At 40.8% G+C, this 17,099-nt stretch overlaps 1 protein-coding gene across 2 annotated transcripts in view; it reads left to right on the forward strand.

Moving 5' to 3' along the window:
* Positions 1-16,882, forward strand: part of LOC124692548 (ADP-ribosylation factor GTPase-activating protein AGD2-like) — an 88,141-nt gene extending 71,259 nt beyond the window's left edge. Inside the window, exons 1-20 of one of the 2 annotated variants that reach the window (XM_047225943.1) lie at positions 478-549; positions 2,230-2,306; positions 2,654-2,754; positions 3,091-3,161; positions 7,328-7,390; positions 7,667-7,711; positions 7,893-7,958; positions 8,043-8,090; positions 8,178-8,273; positions 8,353-8,394; positions 8,500-8,715; positions 9,160-9,276; positions 9,812-10,021; positions 10,203-10,289; positions 11,461-11,709; positions 12,860-12,981; positions 13,932-14,022; positions 14,912-15,327; positions 16,067-16,171; positions 16,587-16,882. In XM_047225943.1, the coding sequence (XP_047081899.1) occupies positions 502-549; positions 2,230-2,306; positions 2,654-2,754; positions 3,091-3,161; positions 7,328-7,390; positions 7,667-7,711; positions 7,893-7,958; positions 8,043-8,090; positions 8,178-8,273; positions 8,353-8,394; positions 8,500-8,715; positions 9,160-9,276; positions 9,812-10,021; positions 10,203-10,289; positions 11,461-11,709; positions 12,860-12,981; positions 13,932-14,022; positions 14,912-15,327; positions 16,067-16,171; positions 16,587-16,590 (2,274 nt within the window). In that variant the 5' untranslated portion in view covers positions 478-501 and the 3' untranslated portion in view covers positions 16,591-16,882. Of the gene's footprint in view, positions 1-477; positions 550-2,229; positions 2,307-2,653; positions 2,755-3,090; positions 3,162-7,327; positions 7,391-7,666; positions 7,712-7,892; positions 7,959-8,042; positions 8,091-8,177; positions 8,274-8,352; positions 8,395-8,499; positions 8,716-9,159; positions 9,277-9,811; positions 10,022-10,202; positions 10,290-11,460; positions 11,710-12,859; positions 12,982-13,931; positions 14,023-14,911; positions 15,328-16,066; positions 16,172-16,586 lie in introns of those variants that run through there. The other variant, XM_047225944.1, reaches the window with a different exon arrangement.
* Positions 16,883-17,099: the final 217 nt, after the last annotated feature.

Here is a 17,099-nt window from a genome sequence, read left to right on the forward strand (position 1 = left end):
GATGAGAGTATTCCATCCCGAGCCTATGCGCAGGAGCCATTAGCCCTACCCCATGTGCTACCAGAAAATTGCCGGGGAGAAGGGAGCGTACCGATTCGCGTCGGCATGAGCCACCCACTACACCATGGCGACCGGTTGGCGGCGAAGTGCGGCGCGGCGTGATGATGTTGAGGAGGAGCGGCGGCGCTGCAATTGCCGGCGGTGAACACGCCGAGCGCGAGGGCCGGCTCTGAAGGCGAACGTTTTCGCTGGAGAGTAGTGGACTTGTTCTATGTAGGGAAACCGGCCTAGCCCATACTCCAGCCCAAGGCCCAGCGGAGCCCAACCAACCCGGAAACGGAACCTAGGTACACCGACCAAGGAGCAGCGACAGCAACCGCCCGACCGCACTCCTCTTCCTGTCTTCCACCTCCCGCCCACGCCCACGCACAGATCTCTGGGAGCTTCCTTCCCTTCCACAGCAGCAGCCTCCACCTCCACCTGCACTCCACGACCTCACACATGGCGGCCTTCACCAAGCTCGAGGATTCCCCCATGTTCCGGAAGCAGGTGCCCCCTTCTTCTCTCCCTCCCCGATCGGGGCTCCGGGGTATCTTTTTCGCTTCCCATTGGCCTGGCGAGATCCCGCTAGGTTCTTCCATTCGCTCGGGCGTATGCGGTAGATTCACGTCATCCGCGTGTTTGGTTTTGAGCTGTGTTTGGAGTTTTAGATTGCTGCGACGAGCTTGAGCCGATTTGGGGATTCCAGGACACTGTATTTTTTTTCCGTCTCCGAGATCTCGACTTGATCGCGTGCTTCCGTGGGTGTCCATGGGTTAGGATTAGCAATGCGGGGGTTCTTGAGTGGCTGCTCGATAAGATTCCGTGTTGGATCGAGACAAGTCAGTAGTTTGTGGCTGATTTAGCTGCATGAGTGGATCGCATTCTAGTCTGCTTACCAAGTACTTAAGACTTTGCGTTTCTGTCACCTTTTTGCGCTCGTGGTGCCTGCCAGATAGTGTTTTTTTTTTTGAAAGCTGCTGCACTTTTGTGTCTTGGATCAAACTTTGTTGCTTGTCACGTTTTCTTGAACGGTAGATCATGTTTGAACAAATTTTGTAGGTTCAGTGAATTGAGAGGCTTGCTATTGCTGGCCAATTACTCAAAAAAAAAAAAAAATTTGCTGGCCAGGCTAGCGAGTGCGCAGCCGGCCCACCCGGGTTCCAATCCCCATCTCGCGGTAATTTCGTAGGGAGGGGACCTACCTATGTTCAATTTGAGCATATCCAAAAGAGCACTCTGTCGCTTAAAAGTTCAATGTCACTCTGTGGCTTAAAAGTTAAATTACAACTGTAGAGGAAATCATATATATGCTACTATAGAACTGTTTAATAAATGGGAGGCCACCTCAAAACCTGAATTCATAAAAATAGCACTCTAAAACAACAATGTGTAAGCCACTTTGCTTTTGCAAGAACACAAAGTGCCGGCGTCCTATAATATAATCTAGTCTGTGCTGGTGTCATTTAATCGGTAGACAGTATTTCTTTCCTACTATGGCCTGCGCCTCATTTTGATACCATACTTTCACTAATAATATATGAGGCCTGCTGCACTCAAATTTGGGTCATTTAATACTGCACATTGACGTGGTGGGACAAATAGATGTTTACTTGACTGCTAGGTCATCCAAGGACAAGCCGACTGCCCACACGAAATCAACATCTGTTCATACCAAGCCTCTTCGTAGTGCACGGGGGAAAAATTAGTCTCGGAATAAAGTAGAAGAACAAATGTGTACTTTGCCTTGGCAATATCGATGGTGCTTCTCTGAATTATCGAATCGTGCTGTTGGATCAGCATCACCAGTTGACAGTGATATATTTATCTGACATATAGGTTTCATCTGTAAATCAAAATGCCCTTGGTTACAGTTCTTTGGATATATATATATATATTCGTTGGCTACTTTTACTCCTGATTAAATTCTGTTATAGTTAGTGTGAAAGAAACCACTTTTCTCTAAAATGGCTGTTTTGTAGAAATACTGAGTTCACAAAGATAGTAGTCCACCTTGAATCAAGCCTTTCTGGACATTGGTCTCAATGTTTGAAAATATAAATTGGAGTGCAAAACTTCCTTTCAACTTCTCTCTCGTTTTTGCCCACAGAACTTCCTTTCTTCTTTAAAGGTCAACCAAACTTAGACTTAAATTTAAGTTATTTCTGACTTCTTTCTGTTGATCCATAGGTCAATTCTTTGGAACAACTTACCGATGAACTGAAACAACGGTGCTCAAATCTTCATAAAGGGTGTAAAAGATTCATGTACATTTCTCTCCTAACTCCTTTTCCATAACTGTAATGTAAATATCTTATGTGTAAATGTAAAGCAGTAGCCTCAAATGTTGCACGAAGGTACTGATTGGTGTTGTAGAATAGAGGAACTATAGCAACCTCTACTGCCTGTAAAAGTAACCGCATTAATGAATTCTCTCCTTAAGTCCCACCTTCTTCCCCTTTCTTGCTTTGCTGCTTCTAGCTATATTTGTTGTCATATTACGTATATAATTATTGCAGTTTAAATTATTTCTAGGATTAAAAGATTAATAAGAAGGCTTATGGTCAAGGTTCTGCTTTAGTATAGCTTTGTTTCCTAATAGCCTTAGTTTCAGGGGATCACTTGATGAAGGATATGCTGGAGATCTACTATTTGCCGATGCCCTAGAAGCATTTGGTGCTGGTCGAGATGACCCTGTTAGTGTTGCCATTGGAGGTTATTTGACAAATCCCTGATGTTTCTTTTGCTTACTTCTACCTGTTTTCTCATCTATATGTACGAAAGCCATTGAGTTTATCCCTCTAAATTATATATTTTGTGCCCCTTTGTTTATTAGTGGTTGGTGCTCCGTATACTCAAATTTACTTTTTTGTTTGTTTTGCGGGTAGTATACTTAATTTACTTAAAGCACAGTTCTTGCAACCGGAGACATGATCGATATCATGCATATTCACGAGTTAGATTCAACAATTTTCCTCAATAAAATGTGATTCCATGTTACCTTTAAGATTTGGGGGGAATCTCAAGTTCCAAATTCTTATTATGTTGCAGGGCCTGTAATGTCCAAGTTCACTACTGCTTTTCGGGAGCTTGGAACATACAAGGAGCTCCTTCGTTCTCAGGTACTACCATCATATAGCATTGACATGTACCATTTCGCTCCATCTGTAGTTCACTTCACCCACAGGAAAATAAGTTACTGGAAAATAATATTGCTGTTACTATTTTCTCAGCTCGCACATCCTGAGCTTATCCATCTTAGTCATGGCATGAGTTGTACCATTCTAGTTTGTACTACCTCCATTCCAAAAAGGAAGGCGTATAAATTTTTCTAAAAGTCAAACAACTTGAAGTTTGACTAAGCTCATAGAAAAATTCATCAATATATATAATAAAAATTAATATCATTAGATGCATCATCCAATATACTTTCATATCATGTGTTTTAGGTCTCATAAATGTTAATAGTTTATTGTACAAGTTTAATCAAAGTTTACACCATTTGACTTTGGAAAAAATTATACGTCCTCTTTTTCGGAATGGAGGTAGCATTTACCTCTGCAGTACCTATGCTTTCCTTTTATTTTCACATTTGAATCTGCAGTCCGAAATTATGACAATTTGTCACCTGCGGTGCAATGTTTAGCATACCGAGGGGGTGTTCGGTTTCCAGCCACACTTTGCCAAGCCTAAGTTTGGCAGTTTAGTATGTGTTTGGTTATTTCCACACTTTAGCATTGCCACACTTTATATCCATATGGTCCACCTGTCGTAGAGTGAACTTTGTTTTAACTTCTGACACACTTGCCAAACTTAGTCTTGGCAAAGTCTGGCTATGAACCAAACCATCTACAGACGGGGTAGTTAGTAAAGCCTGTAGGTGGAGCAGATTGAAAGCAGAGGTGGTCAAATGTTACATATTTAACATAAGAGTGAGCATTGGCAACAACAACAACAACAACAGCAACATCAAAGCCTTTTTCGCAAGCAAGTTGGGGTAGACTAGATATGAAGCCCAACAGAAAAAATAACCAAAACAAGGAGAAAGAAAAGAAAAAAGCGAGTAACTAAGGTTCCGGCACATGGATCTCTGATCTCCATGCAGGCCTATCAAGAGCCAAGACTCTAGGTACATTCCAATCCCTCAAGTCTCTTTTTATCGCCTCCACCCACGTCAACCTTGGTCGTCCTCTACCCCTTCTAGTCTCCTCCATACTCTTTAGAATTCCAAGGCCTCCGCTGGATATGCCCAAACCACTTTAGTCGGTGTTGGACTAGCTTCTCGTCGATCGGTGCCACCCTAGACTATCGCGAAATACCTCGTTCCTAATCCGGTCCTTTCTTGCATGTCCGCACATCCATCGTAACATGCGCATATCAGCAACACTCATTTCTTGGATATGTTGTCTTTTAGTGGGCCAACATTCTGCCCCATAAAGCATCGCCGGTCTAACCGCCGTAGAACTTACCTTTTAGCTTTTGTGGGACCTTCTTGTCACATAGGATACCAGATGCTTGCCGCCACTTCATCCACCCATTCATCATGTGGAAAACATCCTCGTCGATATCACCATTGCTTTGCAACATTGATCCCAAGTAGCGGAAGGTGTCCCTCTTGGGCACTATCTTTCCTTCTAAACTGACATCTCCGTCTTCGCCACCAACACCACTAAAGTCGCATCGCATGTACTCACTCTTGGTATTGCTAAGTCTAAACCCCTTTGACTCCAAAGTTTGCCTCCAAAGCTCTAACTTCCTATTCACGCCGGCCCTAGTTTCATCTACTAACACCACATTATCAGGAAAACATGTATGGGCTCAAGGCTGACCCTTGATGTAGTCCTATCGTGATTGGGAAGGTATCGGTCTCACTATCACCTGCGCCAACACTTGTCACGACACGATCGTACATATCTCTGATGAGAGTAATGTACTTTGTTGGAACTTTGTGTATCTTGTCAGACGCCTTCTCCAAGTCGATGAAGACCATAGGGAGGTCCTTCTTCTGCTCCCTATATCTCTCCATAGGTTGGCGAAGTTATAATTTATAAAATCGCCTTGATCTCTGGTTTTTAGTGACATTCGTCACTCTCCTCAAGCGATGCTCCATGATTCTCTCCCAAAGTTTCATAGTATGGCTCATAAGCTTAATCCCTCGGTAGTTAGTACAACATCTCCTTTATTCTTGAAGATAGGTACTAATATGCTTTTTCTCCACTATTCAGGCATCTTGTTTGACCGAAGAATGTGGTTGAAAAGCTTAGTTACCATACTATTACCACGTCTCAAGGCTTCTCCACACCTCAATTGGGACATCATCAGGGCCAAGGGCTTTTCCTCCTTTCATCCTTTTGAGGGCCTCGTTAACCTCAAGCTCTTGGATCCTCCGCACAAAATGCCTATTGGTGTGATCAAAGGAGTCATCTAGCTTGGGCATAGTGCCCTCATTCCCATCATTGGATAACCCATCAAAGTACTCCCTCCATCTATTCTTGATCTCTTCATATTTCACTAAAAGTCGATTAGCCTTGTCCTTGATGCATTTCACTTTGTTGAGGTCCCTCGTCTTCCTCTCATGAATTTTCGCCATCTTATAGATATCCTTCTCGCCTTCCTTTGTACCTAGTCTACCATATATAGCTCCTCATGGGCCCGCCCCCTTGCTCCACTCACAACTCACCTTGCATTCTTCGTGGCCTCTTTGTACTTCACCATGTTGCTTGTGCTTCTATCGTGGTGCCAACTCTTAGCGCTTATGTCTAGCCCAACTTGTGGGGCATAAGCACTGGCAACATTCCCAACAACTAGCTTGACTAGGATGATCCTATCCCCCTTTCTCCGAACATCCACTACTCCATCCTTAAGGCTCTTATTTATGAGGACTCCTACGCCGTTCGTAGTACCTACTGAACCTGAATACCAAAGCTTGAAGCCGGTATTCTCAACTTCCCTCGCCTTCTGACCCACCCATCTAGTCTCCGGGACACAAAGGATATTTACACGCCTCCTGATCGCAGCATCCACTAATTCCCGTAGCTTCCCGGTCAAGGATCCTACATTCCAACTACCCACCCGCAACCTACTTGCCTCGGCTAGCTTCGTGGCCCTTCGCATCTGTCAAGAGAGATGCAAAGACCCTTGCTCACTTAACATTACATCTGGGCGAAGATGTAGCACACCACTAAGGCGGTGGCGGTCCGGCCCTTGCTCATTTAACACCACATCTAGGTTCCGATATGGCGCGCCAGTAAGGCGGTGGCGGCCCAGCCCTTGCTCATTTAACACCACACCCGGGTTCCGATATGGCGTGTCGCTGAGAGGGTTACGGCCCAACGAAATTCTATTGGGTTTCATATCCATAGGAGTGGCTGGTTTTTACGTTCGCTCGCCAAGCCTATCACAACCCTCCTGCTTTACCCGGGCTTGGGACCGGCTTTTCCTAAAAGGCATAGGCGGAGTTAAACGTGAGCATTGGCAAAACCATGAAAATATAGTTACCAGCCAAGGATATCTAAATTTGTGAAGGTTTGTACATGTTTTAGTTGCAAGAAATAGAACATTGGAAGGAAATGCCAAAAGGGTCTTTGAGTCAATCTTCTCTTCCATTATGTTTATAATGTCAAGTGTATTATTGCATACTGTGTAGGGTTTGCGTGTCTTGTAATATATGCCCTGTGGGCCTCATATTGATACAATAATCTCTGCTCTTTCAGTCAGAAGGTTCTCCATTCTTCTCTGAAAAAACAGAAGTTATCTTGTCAGATATGAACTGTTTTACCAACGAGTAAATTGTAGAACACCCCTGGTTGTAGGGTCGCAATTGCAGGCCGAACAGCTAAATGGTGAAGGTTGGCCACAGAATCGTTCAACCACATCAGCATTTGTCCTCAATTATAGAGCCTTAACTAGTTTGTAAGTTCCAAGGAATCCTTTTGGAATGACAAATATACATCAGTAGAAGCGCTAGGTTGTCTCTAAGTAGGCCTCTAGGGTCTTTAATCAGTTGAAAAAAGCTTTTGGAAGATGTTTTCATATACTTGGCATTGATGCACCTGCATACAGCCAGAACCTGAATTATGTGTTGAAAGAGGATATTCTTGGTCCGGTAACGAAGTCTCCATTTGGGCTCACAAAACCTTCATGTACGGATTTATGGGAAACTGGCAAATTTTATTTGTCCATGGTGTATGGTGTTCTGGTTTTTAACTAGTAATAAAATAACAATACTAATTTACTACAGTGAACAGAATATCTGTAACATCCTTACCACTCTGTTCCCTCCAAACAGGTTGAGCATATGCTCAGTGAACGTTTAACGCAATTTATTAACGAGGATCTGCATGATGCAAAGGTGACCCCCCCCCCCCTCTTTGCAACCAAAATATTGTATTATTCTTCACTGACCCACACTTGCATGTTCCTCTTTTTCATGCCTTAATAATTGCTCCTTGAGCCCAAACTTCAATAACTAAATAAATCTGACATGGTTTTAAAATTATTTTCAATGCTTGATGCTCCCTTGACTATGCTTGCCCTACTGTCCTAATTGACTGTCTTGATTTTGATGTAGTTAATTAACACATGGGTTAAGTTAATATTGTGTGCTAACATTTCAGCCTATATATAGGACTGTCGACAGCGTTTGGATAAGGCTACAGTGGGCTATGATCAGGTAATGTCTTGACTTCTAGCTATGTCATTGCTTACTTTTCTTCTTTATTTCTTCCTGTTGGCATGTGGTGCACCACAAATAAAGCAGCAATTCAGCCCATTCCTAAGTAACATTTTCTTTAATATTCTAAATTTATACAATTTGTGCCCTACTTAATGTCGTATCTCTATCTTGCTTCCAGGCACGTGAAAAATTTGTGTCAGTGCGGAAAGGGACTAGAGCAGAAGTAGTGACAGGACTTGAAGAGGTAAACTATGACAACTTTTTTCATAGTCAAATATAATTGCAGATTTGCAGTGTGCATCCCAGCTCCTTAATCCCATGTTTACAGGATTTACACAATGGCAAGTCAGCTTTCGAAAGATCCCGGTTTAACTTAGTATGTATCATCATTTTTTCTTCTTTCTAGCATTGCTATGAAATCATATAACACGCCAATGATCCTCCTGCAATGTAAGGAATTCAGGTGCACGCCCTTGCAAACATTGAAGCAAAGAAGAAGTACGAGTTCTTGGAATCAATAAGTGCGGTGATGGATGCCCATCTGAGATATTTTAAGCAGGCATGGATACTCTCTACAGTTTAAGCGATTATCGTTGCTTTGTTGCTTGAGACCTTCTTGATTATCTTCTTTGTTCTAGGGATTTGAACTACTGAGCCAAATGGAACCATTCATTCACCAGGTTCAGTAATTGTTCCTTATATTGGTTTTAATCGATAATGTACATTCTAATACCCGTTATCCATAAGTTACCGATGAATGTGCTGACAGTAATGTCTTAATGCAGGTTCTAACATATGCACAACAATCAAAGGAAATGGCTATGAACGAGCAAGATAAACTTGCAAAGAGAATTCAAGAGTTTAGAACTCAAGAAGAAATAGCAAATTTGAGAATGGCTAGTAATGTAAACACATCTACTAGTGGTGATGGTATCCATGTTGTTGGTCTTCAATCCTATAAAAAGATTGAAGCCTTGATGCAGTCAACTGCCAATGGCCAGGTAGTTAATTGTTCATTGCTTCCCCACGTAATGCTTTGAAGAGAACCTATCGCCAATAGATAGTATGATGTAATGTGTCCAAATGCCGGCGACCTTTCTTTCTAATATGGTGCTTGATTTGTATATGCACTTGTTCCTGAAAGAGGGATCTGACAAGATATAACTATGATGTTGGGTTCAAAATCTAGTACTGTATTCCTATGTTATCCTTCTCTTTTTTTTTTCTCGAGAAAAGGCAAGAGGATTGCGTCTTGTTTCATTGAAAAGTGGAGAGTATTTACAAGCCTAGAGACACTGGATATAACACATGCAACACACGTAAATCTAGTACTGTATTCGTAGAGAGGCTGTATTCCTAGAGAGGCTGTATTCCTCTGTTATCTTCTTATTGTAATTAACTAGGCTCCATGTTCATTCTATTTTAACTCATATATTTTGTACCAGGTTCAAATAATTAAACAAGGTTATCTCTTTAAGCGTTCTGAAAATTTACGAGGAGAGTGGAAGCGGAGGTATTTTGTTCTTGACAGTCATGGGACTCTGTATTACTATGGGAACAAGGTAAATAAACAATCGGTATGCAATCTTAATTAGCAGTTATATATTTATAGTTTGGCGATCTCCTGAGCTTTTTAATTTTGCTTGCATGAGTTTGTAAACTTGTATTTTGTAGGAATTTATGTTTCGTCTTATTCATGCAGTCATATTTGTGTAATTCATTGATATTTGTAATGAATGTTATGTTTTTAAAGTAGCTTATATCCTTGCTCCTGTTTTTCATCGCACTTATATACTCTGCTACTTTTCTCTTCCAGCAATTAGAATGGTCTATTTGGTTATGTTGAGTTATTAATCTTTCTCCATGGGAGGATTCAGACTGATGTATATCTTTTTCCCATCAAGTGGATTGATTTCCCGAGGGCCATGTTGCTATAGTAAAATGCTCTGAAAAGTTTCTGCGCAATTGGTGATTATAGTGAAGATGTGATAGATTGTTTAAGTGTGGTGTTTAAAGTTATGCCATAGATGTGTTTTATAATTTACTCGAAGGAGGCATACATTGTTTATTTTACATTTACCTTTTGTTCTTTGGAAGCAAGGGGTGGCATCACAGCAAACAACTGAAGGGACTGGTGTTTTTAGTCGTTTCAAATTCTTAAATCAGAAAGCTTCATCTCAGGGAGACGATCCTCTTTCATGTCGTACAATTAATCTCAGAACTTCAACAATTAAGATGGATGCAGAAGAAAATGATTTAAGATTTTGCTTCAGAGTAATCTCTCCCATGAAGGCATACACTTTACAGGTAATTGTAACTCCCTCAGATGTTGAACATTCTGTTAGAGCCCATATTTTAAATTTGATTGAAAACACATTTCTGAAGGTCTGAAGAAAAACACGTTGTTATGATAAACTATTTTTTGAACAGTGATGCCATATATTTCTTGATAATTGATACTAATAGGTTCTAACTTTGTTGATGGCAGGCGGAGACAGAGGCTGACCAAAAGGACTGGATCGAAAAAATAACAGGAGTTATTGCATCACTGCTGAATTCGCCGCTCCCACCGCATGTTTGCTCCATTTTCTTCTCTTTTGTTACATTCTACAGAAACACTCCGCTGTTTAGTAGAAGTAAAACTGCTGAGCATCTGTTTTTCATAATCGTGTTATAGGTTAATAGTGTTTGGCCTGCCATAAGATTGTCTTGATTTTAATGTATTATTACATGCATGTGATTTTTTTTTGTAGGAGAGTAAATTACATAAAACCACTACATCTGGGGTAACCTTCAAACACAACTAACTACTTCTACCACTTGTTAAAATTGCTGCTAAAGAACACGACTCTTGTGACAGGATTGACAAATAAGGCTGATGATCGGGCCTGCATGTCAGAGCTGGGCGTAGCTTAGCTCATGTGGACTCTATGTTGAGATGGATTTGGGGCCTACTTGTCATCTTTCATTTTCTTCTGAGCCTTTCTTGTTCCCGCTTCTCAGCCTCTGACCTCTCTCTCCCACACGTCCTTGCCAGCGTTCTGGCCATGCCAAGCCACTCCACTCTGACCACCACATCTTCTGATGATCTCCGTTGAGTGGTAGGACGATTCCCTGTGTATATTCTCTCTCTCCTTCACCCCCAGCACTGCTACCCTCGACAAATTCAATGATTCCATGGCTGCAGCCTTGCTCCCTTATTTACACATACAACGTTTAGGGATCCAGCTAGCTCCACCTTTGCTTCCCCATCTTCCAGGATTGGCCGTGTATCGGTCACGCTGCCACAAGAGGCATTCGGTGGGGCTTGGGTTGAGTCAAATCAACCACACCTCGGTTGCAGTGCCACCTCTCCATTGGGTGTGTGGCACGCCTGTGAGCCACATGAGGTCTGACATGTGCACATGACATGTCAGATTTACCATCAAAACCACTTTTTTCGCAAAAACACAAAAAAAAAAAACATTGTGTTTTGATGCATTAATAGAAAGAAGGTTATGTACAAGTCTGAAACCGGACCAACACCACATCATACAGCTCAACCCACGTAAGCTAAGTGCTTGAGGGGATCAAAGAGTGTAGGTGCATGGTCTCAAAACCACTGAACCCAATCATCAGCCTTATATGTCACAATCTGCCCCAAGAGTAGAAGGCTGTCCCAAATGTGGTGCTTTTATGTAATTTATTCTTGTCAAGTTAGTAGTACTGTTCAATACTGATTTTATCCTGATTTCATCTCATTTCAGCTGCCATATGGAAATCTAGCGGCAGAAAGTCATAGTTCTGCAAGTTCCGCTGACCTTGCATCTCTTGAAGAGAGTAAAAGTTCAGAGGCACAGAATGATGCACTTAACCATCTCAGGACTATCCCTGGAAATGACTGTTGTGCAGAATGCCGTGCTCCCGATCCTGATTGGGCATCTCTAAACTTGGGTATTCTGATTTGTATTCAGTGCTCTGGGGCTCACAGGAATCTTGGAGTCCATATTTCGAAGGTGCAATATCCTAATCTATATTTAGCTCTGTATTTATGTTACTTAGTGATTACATTGGGTTGGTCCTGTCTTTCACTAAAGTTTGTTTATGAAATGATTGGAAACATTAACTTAGTGTTAGCGGTAGTGTAAAGCTATAAAAGTAGGAGCATATTACTGTCCAATCTCCAAATGCCACCAGTCGACAGTCGTTGTGGAAGATGATTGGCAGAACTCGTGTTAACTATGCCTTTCCTTTTGCTGCAATGGTAGTACTTGGTATCCTTTGCAAAGTATCTTTGTGGTGTAAAGAAAACTACATATGCTAGATCTGAACTAAAGGATCTAGATTCTTGCTGGCCACCAGAACATAAAGCAATGATCTGCCTCTTTTCCTTGTTTCATCTGGTGTTCTCCATCAATCGTTACCTTCATGCAGTTACGAACAAATCGCCACGCCTTTACCGGAAAGGCTCACATACCAGAAGCCATAGCCTATAGACCTGACTTACGTGGAAATTCGCCTCCGTAGCTCTTGTAATGTTTTACTTTGGGGAGTAGTCCAGGCTTGAAGCCTTGCCCCCTAAGCAAACCACCTTGTAAATCATAATTCTCTTTCTTCTAATTAAAAGGCAGTGCCCCTGTTAGTTTCTTGTTTCTCTCTCTAATTATGTCTATACCATTCCACTGGCACTTACCCTAGCACCACAATCATCCACCATTATACAGTAATCAACCTATGAATCTACTGTTCTCATCATGGTTTTCATCATTATCTACACTGATTGAATTGGAAGAACTCGTGCTCTTTTCACTGTGATGGATGATTATGAGATGGAGAATGCAACTAGGCATTGCCAGTTGCAATTAAACGAGAGAGATTATGTACAACGCCCGGACGGTGGTCTTTTGCACAGGATACATGCATGTAGTTCCAAGCTATACTTACTTCTGATTTGTGCAATTTAGTATTGGGAACATCCTAGGACTACACTTTAAGATCTCTACGTTGTTGGTCTAGCTCTACCCTTCAATTGTATTTGGTATTTTTTTTTGCCATATATACTACCTTGTGGGCTTTTGATACGTAGTTTTTTTTTTTTGCTTTTAAGATTATAAATTAGCGGGGTTAATGTTTCAACAGTTCAGCTTATCGTCTTACTTGATGTAGGTTCGATCCTTGAGATTAGATGTGAAAGTATGGGAGCCAGTAATTATTGATTTGTTTCGTGCACTTGGAAATGATTACAATAATTCCATTTGGGAAGCTCTGCTTCCGAAAGAAGATCAAGGGTATGTTGATATATCTTGTCTTACATTTATTTTAAGCATTTCTCATCCTAGCCACACCTCCATCTTCAAGCTGTGGTAGATTGACTAATATCCCAGCCGACCAGTTTGTGCTAACATGGATCATGTGTACACTGTACAGATAATTTATACTTTTACATGTATGTTGAGAAATTTTACAAATATTTGAGCTCTCTGGAAGACTGGGACTCTTTTATATACAGAATGAACTCGGGCTTGAATTTCTATTGAATTTTCAGTATGCACTGAAATTCGTTATAGGTGGGGGTACTCAAGGCATTAGCTAGGTTACCCCAGTATACTGTGGAGTTGCATTATCAGTATCCTGATATGCATCTGGTGCTGATACAAATGGAGAAGTATCAGAATAATTTTGGGTGAGGGAAAGCTCTTGATTGGAAATATCAGTATTATCCATTGTAGATAGAAGCCAATAGTGGAGCAGAGTTGCAGAGGTGCTGGTGCTTTATGAAGCACCTGTGGCGCCGTTGCTACCGTCGACCACATCTGGGTGGGCAGAGGACCATTGGGGATAGGGGTGGGGCAAGGTTTACGAGTCGATGAGTTGCAACTTGTCGCTGGGTACCAACAAGCAGACAAATCGTGACTAGTCGCAACTCGTGCTAGACAAGTTGATATAGTCGAGATGGAAAATACTAAGTACCTACGGAGGTAGTAGTTACTAGTTACTTGTCTGGGGGCAATAAGATTACTTCGTTCCTCATCTGTGGCCTGTGGTTTTGAGTTTTGTTAGTTTTCTTATTCTAATTTTCTACCAAGTAGATGGAAAATGACTCTTTGAATCTAATACCACATCAAATATATTTCTATATGATACGAGTGCTGGCAACTTTGCTCTTTTCTCTAGTGATCCTGTCTAATTTAATTTTTGACATTGACAGTCTGCGTAATATTAATTTGTATCCATGCAGAATGGATGAGTCAAATAGTGCTATCCTGTTCATGGAAAAGCCTAAACCTACTGATGCTTTCTCAATAAAAGAAAGGTTCATACAATCAAAGGTAAGCTCTTCTGTACTGTCTTTAGTACTAAGCCTAGTGTCATATTCTCAAAGACTATTGTATGGCCAGCCATGCATTTACTGATTGAAGTTTCCAAGAGGCATTATTTCTGCATTTATGGGCATGACACTAGTGGTTGTTATTCTGATGTAGTATATGTTATCCAGTATTTTTGTTGGAAAAGCCTAGCAGTCTGATGTGCTAGCATAAGATTTAATATCCACGACAATTCCACATCCAGATCAATCCTGCTATTAAATTTGACATCCTGTGTTTGCAGAATGTAGTTAGCAACCGTTTGTAGAGTAGACCATGGGGATCCTCTATGACGCAAGTATGTAATCTTTGGGCATTCCTTAAAGTTGGAGGCAAAGTTCAGTCGGTGACCTGATTCCTGGCACTTCAGTTACTTATCATCCTGGCAAAAGAAGGCCACATTTGAATTCCAGCTGGGCTACCACCCAATCTGGGTGACCCTCTTGCCTTTTGGAGGCTGGTTCTTCCTGCTTGGGTAGGAAGACCACTAAATTAAGACATGTTTATAAATCTGAATTCTTAACTGCGCTGTAGGGGAGAGATAACCTGCATGTATAATACATAAACAAAAATTGATGGATCGCTGATGACTTGCCTGTTTGACTGATAATCTTTCTGTTGATATTTACAACTTGCATTATTAGTCTAATGGCTGACTATAGAATTCAATATTTTGTTCAAAAAAAAAAGACTTCAATCTTTCATAGAGATACAGTGAAGTAATGCTGACCTTTTAGGATAGATAGTATTTATCTCCATGAATGGATTGTGATATGATATAGACTATTCACTATGTTGTTGTTCCTTCAGCAGTGTTCATTCTGTAATTCATTCTTGTAAATGCTCTATGCAGTATGTGGACAAACTTCTTATTGCCAAAGATGCCAATGAAATTACTATTGGTATACTGGAAGCTATAAGGACAAATGATGTGAGAGCAGTGTATCGTATTCTTGTGTTGGCCGATGCGAGTCCTAACATGACATATGATGACTTAAACAACGACGTTAACCATGTTCTGCCAGTTACAGACAAGAGATTATTTGATCCAGCCTCTTGCGAGAGAATAGAGGATTCTGGGAAACCGGAAGGTTGTCTGCAAGGCTGCTCTTTATTGCACATAGCATGTCAATGTGACCATCCTTTAGTAGTGGAGCTTCTGCTACTTTTTGGCGCGGATATTAATAAGCAGGACTTCCATGGACGGACACCATTGCACCACTGCGTCCAAAAGAGTAATGACGCTCTTACTAAACATCTGCTGAAGAGGTAAGGTTGAGTTCCTGCTGTATAGTCTATGCTTAGTTATATTCCAATATATTCAGCGCCTCGAGATGTAATGCTTGCTCGTGCCAATTCATAAGTACACTGTTTCCACTTAAATATGTAGTATTTATTTCAAGGTTAAAGTGCATTCATTGATTTCTTTACAAGAAGACTGTACTTGTTTCTCTCAAAAAAGACTACTTGTCCTTTTGGGAGAATACGTTTGCTAAATTTTATCATTTTAACTAAAATATTTAAAACAAATGTGAGTGGTATGTTTGTCACATACATGGATTCATTTACGTATCATCCCATGTCCAGGTCCACCGATCACTGTAAAAAGCAACCATGAAGGCTTGTGTGTCATTTTTACTCTAAAGATGGCATATATGCAAGCTTCGTAAATCAATATGCCCACTCATACCAACATAGTGGCCACCATAGCCTCCAGTAGATCAGGTCAGGTCACTGTGAATGTGTATAGTGGTTTTACTTGCTTCTTGGGTTTGATTGGCGCCTCTTCCAGATCATCATACGATACATTTCAATAATCTAGTACCAATCATGGAAATGCAGTATATGCAGAAGACATTCTATTTTGTTTCTTTATTTTAGTACTATGATGTACCTAATATTGTGAATATTCTCTTATTTGCCTCTGGAGAACATGAAAATAATAAATATTCTCCCAGATCATTTTTGTTCTAGTACTTCTCTTTTAACCAAGTCCCCTTCTTCACAGGGGTGCAAGAACAACAATCAAAGATGGTGGGGGGCTGACTGCTTTGGAGAGAAGAATGGAGCTAGGAGCAATAACAGATGAAGAATTGTTCATATTATTTGTGAGGTACGATCAATAGCAGGGCTAATTTTTTTACACAAGTATTGGAACCATTTTTGCGATTCACTTTTTCTAGAACTCCCAATAATTTATTTTTTACTCTTGGGAGTGAACATACATTTATTTAGGGAAAGTTGGAGATCAAACATAGGCCTGAACCAACATTTGCCTATACAAAATTAAGATGATCGTTTATTGGTTAAAAAAATGAGCAATTAATTTGTACTACTATAGTTTTCTCATAGTTATTGTTGTAAATCATCCCCTATGGGAAATTAGGATTGATGGCATGCACTACCTTAGTGTGAGACAATTCCACATCAACTGAACCAGTTCGCATATATTGTTTGCATCACTAATTGATTTTACTTTCATTAACTTGGTTGAATAACATCTGAATCTGAAAACAAAACATGTGCAGGTGATATTGCTGAACAATACTTAGATTGTACTGTTGTAGCCTTAGCAAGCAAAGCTTGCTTGTATCTGAAAGCGTCTATTTTAGCGTCTTTTACACTTGTCCATCTGAAGATAAGACAAATTCACTGGAGATTACTGAATCTGAAGCAAAACGCTCTGTTGTACAACAACTATAGGCTAGTAAAACATACATTATTACATTTATTTATTCAAATAGTCTCTGGGTTTGTATTTCTTTTGTGAAGCATATCATACCATATATACATTTGAGCAATTTTCAAACCCATTTTTTGTGGCCGTCTACTGTTTTGCTATCGTGCTTGTTGTACATCCTATAATATATTTGCGCTTCATGAGCTGTTTCGCGATCGTATTTGCTATTCTAAATACTAATGATTAGTTCTTTGCCACTGCTCTTAGCATGTTAATCATCTAGGAAGGGACCAACCAATTTAGAGCAACTCTAACATTGCCCGTAAATGCCTGCCGGAACTGAATTTTTCCGGCGGCCAAA

This window comes from Lolium rigidum, chromosome 2 (assembly GCF_022539505.1).
Source record: "Lolium rigidum isolate FL_2022 chromosome 2, APGP_CSIRO_Lrig_0.1, whole genome shotgun sequence".
NCBI classification, from domain to species: Eukaryota; Viridiplantae; Streptophyta; class Magnoliopsida; order Poales; family Poaceae; genus Lolium; species Lolium rigidum.